We start from the raw sequence: 12,945 nt of genomic DNA, 5'->3' as shown, positions 1-12,945 counted from the left end.
TGCATGAGAGGATCATGAGCGCTCAAAGCAAGAACACAGTCAGCTCTGAGTGCTTCGTAGCTTCATAGCAGCTTCTAGGTCCTGGTGATGTTTGATAGATGGGCAGGTGGGAGGACAGGGCAACATCTGGACGCTGGGGGTGAGGATGAGGCCGCCTCTAACCTCCCAGTTTGCCCCACGGCTTCTGGCCCACTCACAGGGGACATTAACAAGATCTGCTGACGATGGTAGAAGAGCGACTTACCTTCTGGCTGGGCAAGCACCTCCCTCCCTCCCAGAGTTTGAACGCTGGCCACCTATGTCACCGTGGTTGTTACTCTCAGGTCGAGGTGATGTAGAGATGAGTTAGAGCTTCACGGTCTTTTATTAGTTTCCCAATAGCTTTGCCTAGGGGTGGGAGGGAGGCCGTATAATCTTCCATTTTACAGCCCAGGTTAACAGAGGCCCAGAGAGGGGAAGGGACGGCCTGCCGCCAGGCCAGCCCAGGTCTAGCTTTGGTGGGTCCTTCTGATTCATTGTCTTATGAGGATGAATTCCCAAGACAATGCAGGTGACTCCAGTCCAAACACACAGGGATCATAAGTCCAGCTGGCTGCTCAGCCTTTGGAATTCGCCCACGGGCAGCACCAGGTCTGCCTGGATATGCTGGAGCACGGGGCCCGGGAAATGATGCTTCCCAGCACCAGAGGGCTCTGTGGCTGCCCACTGCAGAGCACAGCTGCCCCTGCATTTTTCTGGCACATGGCCTCGTCTTTATTTGCCTTGGGCCCCGTACCCTGTGATCTGGGTCAGCCTGCGGTTTTCTCTTGTGGGGACACAGTTGGAATCCTAGAGAGGAAGCACATTCTAGACCATTCTAAACACTTGAGTATGAGGACCTCTTCACACTCAAAAATTATTGAGTATCCCAAAAAGCGCTTGCTCACGGGGGTTGTATTTATGGAAAGTTACTGATCTGGAGATTAATCCTAGAAATTTACAAAATGTTTATTCATTAACTGATTTAAAAGCTAATTAACTCATTTAAAAACTAACTCATTGCATCTTAACATAAATAACAAATATTCATGAAAAATAACTACATTTTCCAAAACAAAAAATAATGTTAGCAAGAGTGGCATTGTTTTACCTTTTTTTTTTTTTTGCAAATCCCTTTAATTGAATAGTAGATAATAGAAAACCAGCTGTATTCTCATATCTGCTTTTTTTTTTTTTTAAGATTTTATTTTTTTCCTTTTTCTCCCCAAAGCCCCCCGGTACATAGTTGTATATTCTTCGTTGTGGGTCCTTCTAGTTGTGGCATGTGGGACGCCGCCTCAGCGTGGTTTGATGAGCGGTGCCATGTCCACGCCCAGGATTCGAACCAACGAAACACTGGGCCGCCTGGAGCGGAGCGCGCGAACTTAACCACTGGGCCACGGGGCCAGCCCCTTCTCATATCTGCTTTTGCATTCAACTTTTGGAAATATCACATATCATGTAGCCTCTGGAAAAGTCCACTGTACACTCATGAGGAAATGAAAGTGAAATAGACCCAAAAAAGAAAAAACGCATTAATAGTATTAAGAAAATAGGTGGGTTTTTTTTTTTTCTTGAGGAAGCTTAGCCCTGAGCTAACTGCTCCCAATCCTCCTCTTTTTGCTGAGGAAGACTGGCCCTGGGCTAACATCCGTGCCCATCTTCCTCTACTTTATATGTGGGATGCCTACCACAGCATGGCTTTTGCCAAGTGGTGCCATGTCCGCACCCGGGATCCCAACCGGTGAACCCCGGACCGTCGAGAAGCGGAACGTACAAACTTAACCGCTGCACCACCAGGCTGGCCCCTAAGAAAATAGTTTTGACCTCACAATTTCCCTAAAAGAGTCTTGGGGACCGTGGAGCTCCCTTCGAGAACTGCTGTTCTTCTCAAACTTCACTCTGCATGCGAATCACCGAGCAACTGTTAAAATGCAGATGCTGGCTCAGGGGGTCTGGGGCAGGCCCAGGAGTCTGCATTTCTACCCAGCTCCCAGGTGGTGCTGATGCTGCTGGTCGGAGGACCACACACTCAAGCTTCACAGATCTGACTCTGACGCTCTCCGTGGGCCGGAGAGATGCCCTGAGTCCTGAAAAAGTCGTGCTGCCCTCGCAATCCCTATAATTAAAGCAAGAGTAAATTTGAAATTACGTAAACCCAACAAAATTCTTATTTTTTCCCAAGGTGATCACTTTGATTTTTTTAAATTTTAAATTATCTTTTAAAATCATTTTTGGTGCCCACATTTTGCTGGTCTTAAACACGTGAATAAACATGTGAATAATAATAATAATTTACTGCTTAAAGTAATGAAACAGCCTAAATTCCCATAGGTTTGGGAAGGGTGAGCTAAATTATGTAAATTCACACAAGAGATGCTGCTAGTGGTGACAGCGCGTATCTATATTCTGTGATTTGAAAAGGGAGCACAATATGTCACAATATGTAGTTAAGCGTAAAGGGCAGGTTACAAACTCGCTTCTCCAGACGATTAGATTTATGTAAACTTATTTACATTTGTTTGCTGTGATATGCATGTGTGCTTGCTTCTTTCTCTATGATGCTTGGATTTTCTACATAAGTGGGTATTATCTTGAAGTCAGAAAAACCAGTAAACTATTTTTAAAGCATCTGTTCTTCCACAGGCTTAGATTTTAATTTGAGAGGCCCCCCACTGTTCGCCAGGCACTGGACCAGGTGCTGACGTTGGGGTATCCTGAGTTGCTCCAGTCTTTGGCTCCCATCTGCCATCTCTAGGCTGATCATTTAGAATCAGAAAATGTTGGGGCCAGTAAGACCTAGCCTGCAAGCTTGTTAGACACCAAGGCCCAGAGAAGGCAGGTAACTTGCTGAAGGTCACACAGCCAGTTTCGCCCAAAGATAACTTAGTCCAGTCTCCCGGCTCTCATCCCAGGGCTCTACTGCCAGGCTGCACTGCTCTCCCCTAATTCTGAGTATGAATTGTTGTTTGGAGTTGCTGGGGTAGTGCCTTTGAAAGCCCCGGCTTCTGGGAGCCCAAGTCCAGGCAAATCCAAGATGAAAGATAAAAGGGCCTTGAATGAGACTGTCATTAGTGGGGAGGAGCCTCACCCTGCACAGGCAGAAAAGCAGCTTCAATAGGGCCCGGGTCTGCCCGGCCACAGGGGCAGCCGGCTGCAGAACAAGAGGCAAGGAGCGCCCTGGGCCCGTGCCAGGTGTTCGTAATTACAGGCAATGCAGGCCTGCAAATAGCCCATTAAAGATGTTTGCCCTGTGTCAAACCGGCAAGCAGAACTCAACCCTTTGCCATTTTCTATAAGAAGTTCAATCACATCAAACACTTTCGGGTTTTTATACATTTTCCTGAATGCTTGCCTGATCCCAGGGAGCAATGGCACACAGCACATGTGACCGCCCGCCCCTCCTTGCCCCCATCTGAGGGAGTCCACCCCCTCCCACTGCCCTTTCCTCGCTGGTCCAGCCGCACCCAGCCTCTGATGGCCCCACGTCACCCCCTCAAGGAATTCCCCAACAGAGACAAACTTCCCTCCCAGCATCCATGAAAATTAAATTCCCTCTATTTAGAAGCTTTGAAGTCCGGAGTCCTTGAGCCCTGGAATCTTAGACTTTGAATTAGAACGGCCCTTAAGAATATTTTAACCCAGTCCCTTTAGTTCACAGGTTTAGTTTAGTCCCTGGAGAAGCGAGGGTTCTGAGAGGGGAGAGGTCTTGCCCAAGGTCATGGGCACCGTGGCTGCCAGTTCTCTAAGCCTCAGGCTGGAGCCAGTTCACAAAGTCAGGGACTCACAAAGTCTTTGAGCCAGAGAGCCGCTCCCCCCTTTTTCTGATCACCTCCCTCCCAAGGGCCTAAGTTAGCATCACTCCTGGCAATTAGGTTGTCACAGGGAGGCCCTGCAAGAAGCTCAAAGGACAGAAGACCTCGCGAGAAATCAGGCTGAGGGTCTCCTCCCAATTGCCAAGGTCTGAGTGATCGCAAGAGGGAAGGGCCAGGTGAGTCAGGCTCCCTGGGCTGCCAGGCTCCCTCCATGAGTAATCTCAATCACCCCCTCAGTGGCCCCGTAAAGAGAGGTCACTTCTGCATTTCACCAAGGCTCAGGGAGGACCACAGACCTAGCTGGGGCCACAGGGTGGCCAGGGGCAGGAGCTGGCCTTCAAACCCAGGCCTGTGCAAATCTAAAGTGTGTTCCTCTGAAACTCAGGGCCCCTCGTGGAGGATGAGCCTGAGGGTGGATGTGTGCAGGAGCGCAGGGGAGGGTGGGGCACAGCAGGGTCTCGGCCCCAGGAGAGGACCATGGGCCTTTGCTTCTGTAGATGCCTCTGGAGCCCACACAGAAGAGAGAACTGCGGTCCTTGGAACCTTCTCCTCTCACCCAGGAGGGGAGAAGACAGCCCCAGACTGGATGCCGTGAGTGAGACCTGGGTCCTAGTCCCGGCCCTGCAGCTTATAAGCATGCACCTTTAGGGTCTCCTGTCTGAGCCTCCGTCTTCTCATCTGCGGGCTGCTGCGAGGGCTGTGAAGGCCTGACCACAAACCCGGTTCCCTCCTTTCTCCTCCTCTTCTTGCACTGCTTGTACTCTTTCTGGGCCTCGGTTTCTCCCACAGCCCAGCTCTCAACTCTTGCTTTTAGAAGGCTTCTTGGCTGGAGCCCCTCCCACACTAGACACCTTCTTCTGCAAACTGGGGCAATTACTGGGTGATTAGGTGTCTGACAGGTGTCCTGCTGGGGTGAGGAGGCCACGCCTCCTCTTGCTTCTGACTGTCCTGCCTAGGAGTGTCCCGAGGTTTGCCTTGTTAGTGCTGGTCTGGCTGGCTGCTACGACACGCCGTCCTGAAAGTCCCGCACCACCGTGCAGAGGAAGCGAGGAGCCGGCCGGCCCTGGCATGGCAGGTGAGTGGGCAGGGACTGGGGGCGTTGGGCACAATGGCTCCTGAGAGGAGCTTCAGGAAGGGGGTGTCTGTGGAATGAAGCTTTGATCATCAATCCTTAGGATTTTAGGGCTGCTCAGTCCATGAGTTGTTCCATCATGTTCATGAGAACATGGAGGCCCAGAGATGGAAAGAGCTGGCCCCAGAGCACCCAGCAAGTCTGTGGCAGAGCCTTCCTGGGCGGGGCCAAGCCTTCCCCACTTGCCTGGATGGCCTGGAGGAGGGGGAGTAGACAGGGAAGAAGAGAAGAACTGGAATCTTCTCTTATCCCACGTACATTACATGGATCCAGAAACTTTTCTGGGCAGAGTCGGGGATTGGAGGTGGGGGAAAGGGGGAAGGAGAGGCCCCATGGGCTGTATCCTCTTCTAATTCCCATCCCAACGACTCAAGGGCGAGAACAGTTCTGTCTGAAGTGAAAAGAGCTAGGTGACCTTGAGCAAGAGATATTGCCCTCGGTGCCTCCATTTTCTCGTCTTCAAATGGGGATTATAATGCAAACCATCTCCAGGCCTGATGTGAGGAATTGATGAGACCCAGTGTACCGTACCGCCCAAAGTATCTCCTGTGGGGCCTTGTAAATAGTAGACTCAGAAAATGTGCCTCCCCCTGTGGCCCCAATACAGTGAGGGGCAAGTCCCCTCCCACCCCGGGAAACTCTCCATTAGTTAACAGTTCCGTATTTCACACCAGCTCTGTGCTGGGAGCTGGGGTCCAGGGATGAGCAAGTCAGCAGAAGCAGGGGTCCTACTCTCACAGGTCTTTAAGGGATGTTCCTAATTCCATACCTGCTATTGTCAATTGCCCAGCATCGTGTGACAATTATATGAGTCAACTCTTGTTTATTTTTTGACTTTCAAAGGCAGGCATTTTAATTTCGTTGCCATCTTTGCACTTCCTCGTCTTACTCCCCCTGGCAGTTGCTAACATCACCGGGTACCCTGGGCCCTTCTGGTGGGTCTGGTCCGTGAGGACCACGCCTTGCCATGCCAGCTTACTTCCCGACTGTTTCGAGAGCTGGGCTTGTCCTCCCTGTTAGCCCTGGGTTCGAGGGGACGGGTCTTGCTTCCTTCACATCTGCTTTTCAGAGCTCACCTAGAGGCGCCTCTCCCCTAACTATCTGATGTACTATCAGTCTTAAACTTGACCAAGTTTAATTGCTGAGAAAGGACCCTTCTAGAAGCAAAGTCAGTGACAAGGGGGTTCCAGTGTCAGGTCTGTTACTGACTCGCTGAATGACTGTTCCTCTCTCTGGACCTCAGTGTCTCTATCTACAGAATATCAGGGTTGGATCCACCATGCTTAGCATATAAACTATTAGTTAGGTTGAATTCAATTTACTGATCTTCTGGGTCTTCCTGGCTTCTTGGGGACCTGCTCCTCAAGCAGTAGAACACGCCTGCTATGCAATCTGAGGGTGAACAACTGAGACATCAGCTCCTGGATGGAAAGTGTGTGGCCTGGGTACTGTTCCTATGCTCCCCCTCCCTCACATGGCCCTTGGCAGACATCACTAATGGGCCCCAGAACTCTTCCCTACAGAGCCTGGATGTAGCCCCGTCATTCTTCTCAACACAGTTCTTCAAATAGCCCCTACCATTGATCAATGTTAGCAAATGGAGTGAGACCCTTTTGCCATTGTTGAATTATAATCATCTTTCAGCTCAGAAATTCTAAAAATCGAGGAGAATACTTTGTGTGGGGTTGGCTCTGGTGCGGACATTGGGCTGGAGTTGATGGACCACTGCCTACTGGTGAGAGAGAGGCCAGCAGCTTCCAACAGGACCAGGAAGGAAAGGGAGATTAGGCAGTGGCCCCAGGCAGGCCCCAGGCAACTCCCCAGTTAATCATTTAGCTATGAAGGTCAGGTGCCCATGATCCACACTAAGGATGGAGTCATAATGGGACCCATTAAAAACCAGTTACACTGAGTCCAGAGTCCGGAAGATGTTGCTGGCTTCAGCAGAGCCTCTTGGGCTCGGCCCCTCTGGGGGCCACCCCTGGGGTGGGGACAGAGATCTCGGGAGGAGAGCGGCATCAGCTCTTTGGTGTCACCCGAGGGCAGGAGGAGAAATAGCTGGGGTGAGCCAGGGCGGGGGTGGTGACGGTGGTGAAGAGCTGGGTGGGTGGGAGGCAATCTGCGCACAGACCTTCCCTCCAAGGACTCTTCCTTAAGCTGATTTCTGGGGCCAGCTGGTGAGCAAGTGAGCAGGGAAGAAGATGAGGTTGGCAGGGAGGGGAGTGGTAGGCAGGGCCGGTTTGTGAGGGACCTTGAATGCCAGCATAATGCTGTGGATTTGTTGGTTCTTGAGCAGGGGAAGTGACACGCTGACCCTCGTGCAATCGAGAAAGGCTCCTGCCCTCGCTGAACCTCACTCTCCATAGGAACAGGATACACTGAACAGGATGAGCTGAAAAACGTCCCAAGCCTGTCGGGGCCACGCAGCAACTTAAGGAAGGGGTGAAGAGGGGAGAACAGAAAGTAAAACCACATGTGTAGGACTTGCCGGGGGAGGACTGGAGTGGTGGGGGAGATTTGGGGAGAGGTGGGAGTGACTGTATGAACCCCACCTGTCGAGCTCATAGCTGTGGACCCAGTGCCGTGCTAAGTACCTTCTAAGTGGGGAGACCACTCGCTGCCTGAAGCTTGTTGTCCTGGGGTGTTTATTCTGTCTTCTCCTGTCACCCTCTGAATTTCCAGACGGAGGTGATGCATTTTCTCATCACCCTGTTTATGATTGTTACCGCTCCCTCCCCAAAACTCTGTGAGGAAGGTATTATTATTATTGCCACTTTTCAGGAAGGAAATCCGAGCCTCAGAGAGGGCCACTAACTTACCCAGTGCCACACAGTCAATAAGTGGAAGATTCAGCACAGCGTTAATCGGCAGAACACTGGAATGGCAGCCAGGAGTTCTGGTGCAAATACTGACGATACTAATGCGACTAATAACATGCACATTTACTGAGTACCTAATATGTGCCAGGTACTGTTCTAAGTACTCTAGGTGAAATATTTCATTTAATTCTCAAAACTCAAGGAGGTGGCTACTGTCATCACCACCATTTTCACCAGGAGAGTGCAGTTCAGAGAGGCTCAGTCACTTGCCTCAGGTCACACAGCCAAAAACCAGCAAGTCTGCATTTGGACTCAAGTGGGTGCCTCTGAAATCAGGCTCCTAATTGCTGTGCAGGGTGGAAAAGAATGCCAAGAGAGGAAGGCGGGAGGGAGACGGGAAGGAGGGCAGCAAAACTGGAGGGGCTGTGGGGCTTTGGGGTGATAGAGTAGGTGGAGAGAATGCCCTTACTGCATCCTTCTTTCCTTGTATCTGGTGGGCACAGCTTCAGGCCTGGAGTCCGTGGGCCTGTGCTCAGGGCCGGGAGCTCATCCCGCATATCCCCAGGGTGGGGGCCCGGGGTTGACGACGTGCCATCTATTCTGTCCCCAGGGTCTCAGTGTGCTGTCGACCAGAGGGGTCCCAGATGGGGCATTGCCTCTCCCATCCCTTCCCTGGTGCCCACCAAGTGCCGTGTGACAACCCTCATGTCAGCACACTCTGGGGGGTGGGGGGCAAGTGCTGTGGGACGGGGCCCAGAGGAGTCCTCGGAGTATCAGAGGCACTTGTTTTGGCTAAGCACAGACTATCCAAACCGTAATTCTGGGTCATTCCACAGATAAGAAAACTGAGGCCCAGAGAGGGGAACTAACTTAGCTTGAGTCTCACAGGGCCCCAGGGGCAGGTCAGCCCGCCTGGATCACAGACCACACATTCCACCCGTCTCCCAGGCCCCTGACTGTGGAAGGAAGGAAGTCAGGAAGGAAGGGCAGGTGTCGGAATGTGACAGCTTGAGAGAGAGGGATTATGGGTGGGTGGGGAGGCTGGGGTGTGGGTGCTGATCCTCCAGGGCGCTCCAGGAAGCTGGCGAGCATCTTTCCACACCCTCATCCCAGCCAAAGGACAGGAAGGGACACTTATTCATTCATCCAAACAATGGTTCACTGAGCATCTACTATACGCTGGGCCCTGGGCCAGGCTCTAACAACCCAGAGAAACTCACAGTCTAGTGGAGGAGAGAGACATGGAAGCAAACGACTAGAAGCCGGCCTCCTTGATGTCTGATTAGGGACAGAAGGCTCAGGCTCAGGGAGCAGAATTGGAGCTGAGCACCTGGAGGAGGTGATCTTGGGTTTATCTTGGTAGGGAGTCTGGGACCCATCCCACATGCACATGGGGCTCCCCTATACCTAGGCTGCCCTTCCCTGTGCCATCAGTCCCCAGGAGGGCTGGGGAGGACGTCAGCTAGGACAGAGAGAATCGGGCTGTAATACCAGAAGAGTTGCTTTCCTCTGCAGGATCCTGGCCTCCAGCCCTGACCATCAGCCCACAAATGCCAGGTCACGGGGGATGTGGTGCTGAGGAGTACAGATGACAGGTCACCAAAGGAGCAGCTCCAGGGAAGACCCCACAGGGCCCAGAGCAGTGACCTCCTGCGTTAGGGCAGGTGTAGAGTTCGTGGGGGCGGCAGGTCAGGATTTCTCCAGAATAGCTCTGCGAAACGATCACGGGGCAAAGGGAACAGGTGTGTTCCATAGGGCCAGAGGCAGAGTGGGGACAAATGGGGAGAAGCTGCAAGAAAAAAAGCCCCGGTTCGGGAGAAGGAAGACTTTTAATCTCCGGGCGGTGGTAGAGCTGCCTGTCACAGGTCTGCAGGCTGCCACTATGATCAAGTACCACCCACCAAGAAGGTGGCCAGGGGAATCTGATCCGGGCAGGAAGTTGTGAGAGAGATGCTCTCTGAGATTTGGGGATAATGATGATGAGGACAGTTCTGACTCATCCCACCCTCTCTTGCCCCGCTGTGGTGAGGCTACAGATGCCCAGAGGGTGGTGGGAGCTGGTTCAGGCTGTGACAGGGAAAAGAGAAGCTGAGGCAGAATCCTCAGGGTTGAACTCATGACCCAGGGTCCAAGAAACCTCACGACCTCCTAAACCCCCCTTGGAACATGCTAGGGCTGAGATAATGACCACCCCATCACCTCATGCCCTCTCCTGACTCATCCCTAAAAGAAAGCCTTGCCTCCTGTTCTGGCCTGTCCCGCATAGGCTTGACTGCCTGGGCTGCCCATCCAACGCGCCCTCGGGCAAGAAGTCCCTGTCTTCCCTTCTCTGGGTCTCAGTTTCTGTTAGTAAAATGGAGACCAGCCTCCTAGCAGCCCTTCCAGCTCCGCTGCTATGAGATAAGACAATCTTACATACAAGAGAAATGGGCTTCCAGCCTGTGTTTTCAGACTACACGGAGGCTACCTGAGCCCAAAGTTCTGGGACTTGAGAAGTCTGTTCCTGACCAAGAACCACGGGATGAACTCAGTGTGAAGACTTCAGTTCTGCTTTCAAACGTGAGAAATGACCAGCCAATGGGGACCTCCCCCTGGCACTGTTGTTCCCGCTCCCGCCACACAGGGTGGCTGTTGAACGCCAGTCCTGCACAGCAATGGCTGGAGGAGCTCCCAAGCTTGGGACACATGTGTGAGCTGTGCAAGCTCCCATCACATGTTCAGTTGTTATCCCCAAGTCATGATGCCAGGCTAGGGCTTCCAGCCGAGGCCAAGCCAAAACTAGTCCTTTCCATGGATCTAAGGCCTGGGTATTGAGACCGGGGCACCAGCCCAGCCCTTTATGAGTAGAGACCAGTTGGAAGGTTGTTGCAGTCTAGACAAGAGAGATGTCAGTAGCTTGGCCTAGGGTAGCAGTGAAGACAAAGACGTGTGATGGATTTGGGGCAGGTTTTGGAGGTGGTGCCATTTGGACCCAATGATGGATTGTAAGGGATGTGAGAGCAAAGGGGAATCAAAGGAGATTCCTTGGTTTGGGCCTGAGCACCAGGGTAGATGGGACATCATCTACTGAGCACCAGGGTAGATGGGACGTCGTCTACTGAGCACCAGGGTAGATGGGACGTCGTCTACTGAGCACCAGGGTAGAGGGGACGTCGTCTACTGAGCACCAGGGTAGAGGGGACGTCGTCTACTGAGCACCAGGGTAGAGGGGACGTCGTCTACTGAGCACCAGGGTAGAGGGGACGTCGTCTACTGAGCACCAGGGTAGATGGGATGTCATCTACTGAGCTGGGGGAGAGCAGGGATTTGGGGTGGAGTGAGGAAGAAATCAAGAGCTCTGCTTTGGGCGTGTTGGGTTGGCTGTGCCTAGAAGACCACCAAATGGAGACGTCAAGTAGATGGTTGAATATATTGTTTGGATTTCAAAGAAGAATTGAGAGGGGAGATAGAAACGTGAGTGACATCAGCAGCAGACCCCTGCCAAGCCCGCTTCATCTTATCAAAAAACTTCCAGTAATTTTGAACCTCAAAAGGCAACAGTTTAGGGGCCCCATTCTTTTCCACCTGAGGTGCTCCTGACATAAACGTACCCACCTCTTTCCCAGTTCATATATCAAGCAAGACTTGGAGGAGCCACCTGGGCCAGGCCACAAAGGTCCTGTTACCCCTGACCCCAGAGATTGGGCCTGGTGCCCATAGATGTATGTAAGCAAAGGAGGCCACTCTAGGGATTTTTTTCCAAATAAAATCTGTTCTAAGCTGACTTTCTCTCTCTACCTCTTGAAGTAGAAGCTGGTATAATTTCTCAAGTTCTACCCCACTGTGGCTGCATAAAAATTACCCGAGACACTGGCTTAAAACATCAGTCATTTGTTGTTCCCATTGCTCACAGTTCTGACGCTGAAGTTGGCTCAGCCAGGCAGCTCCTGCCCGGGGTCTCCCCCCAACTGCAGTCCGACCATGGCTGGGGCAGACCCATTGCAAAGGCTTCTTCTCAACCCTGTCTGGTGTTCGGGCTCCTCAGACAGCTCCATCTCGGTCTTTCCTCATGGCTTCTCCAGCATGGTGGTCTCCATGTTGTCGCACTTTATCAGAAAGATAGATAGATGGAGCTCAGGGCTCGAAAAGTGCTTGTCCTGGGAGAGAAATAGCAAGGCAGAAGCTGTATCCTGTTTATATCTTAGTGTCAGAAGGCACACGGCATTCACATCCTGCCACGTGTATTGGTCAGAAGAGTCCCAAGCTCCTGCCCAGAATCAAGGAGATATTACATAGACCCTACCCCTCGGTGGGAGGGGTTCCAATCACATTTTTAGGAAAGCATGTAGGATGCAATCCATCCATCTATCATCTTATAAATTAGTGAAGCCATCTTTGAAAAATACAATGTCCACATTCATCTTGCCTATCAATCAGGGTTCCCAGAGGAACAGAACCGGCAGGATATGTGCGTATATAAATATACGAATGTGCAGTGGTCCCCCTGTATCTGCCAGTGGATAGGCTCCAAGACCCCCAGCGGATGCCTGAAACTGCAGATAGGACCAAGCCCTATCTTTTTTCCTGTGCATATATACCTATGACAAAATTTAATTTATAAAGTAGGCACAGTAAGAGATTAACAACAACTTAGAATAAAATAGAACGATTATAGGGGCCGGCTCCGTGGCCGAGTAGTTAAGTTCGTGTGCTCTGCTGTGGCGGCCCAGGGTTCGGATCCTGGGTGCGGACATGGCACCGCTCGTCAGGCCACGTTGAGGTGGCGTCCCACATCCCACAACTAGAAGGACCTGCAACTAAGATATACAACTGTGTACGGGGGGGTTGGGAAGATAAAGCAGGAAAAAAAAAAAAAAGAAGATGGCAACAATTGCTAGCTCAGGTGCCAATCTTTAAAAAAAAAAAAAGAACGATTATAACAATATACTGTAATAAAAGTTACCAGAGATCTTAGCAATCTCAGCATATGATTTTTTTTCTTTCCTTATTAAGTCGAGAACTTTCAACTTTTTTTTGTTGTTGAGTTCATAATAGTTTACATCATTGTGAAACCTCAGTTGTACGTTATTTCTTTTCTGTCACCACATAGGTGCTCCCCTTCACCCCCTGTGCCCACCCCCCACCCCCTTCCCCTCATAACCTCTGAACTGTTCTCTTTGTC

At 51.4% G+C, this 12,945-nt stretch overlaps 1 protein-coding gene across 1 annotated transcript in view; it reads left to right on the top strand.

The window, feature by feature from the left end:
* The first annotated feature begins 4,068 nt into the window (after nt 1–4,068).
* TGM6 (transglutaminase 6) overlaps nt 4,069–12,945 on the top strand; it is a 44,160-nt gene continuing 35,283 nt past the window's right edge. The window contains exons 1-2 of the mRNA XM_070587989.1: nt 4,069–4,197; nt 4,331–4,908. Coding sequence (XP_070444090.1) covers nt 4,902–4,908 — 7 coding nt within the window. The 5' untranslated portion in view covers nt 4,069–4,197; nt 4,331–4,901. The remainder of the gene's footprint in view (nt 4,198–4,330; nt 4,909–12,945) is intronic.

Source organism: Equus przewalskii, chromosome 21 (assembly GCF_037783145.1).
Source record: "Equus przewalskii isolate Varuska chromosome 21, EquPr2, whole genome shotgun sequence".
In the NCBI taxonomy this organism is placed as follows: Eukaryota; Metazoa; Chordata; class Mammalia; order Perissodactyla; family Equidae; genus Equus; species Equus przewalskii.
This window is presented reverse-complemented; position numbering and strand designations above follow the sequence as displayed.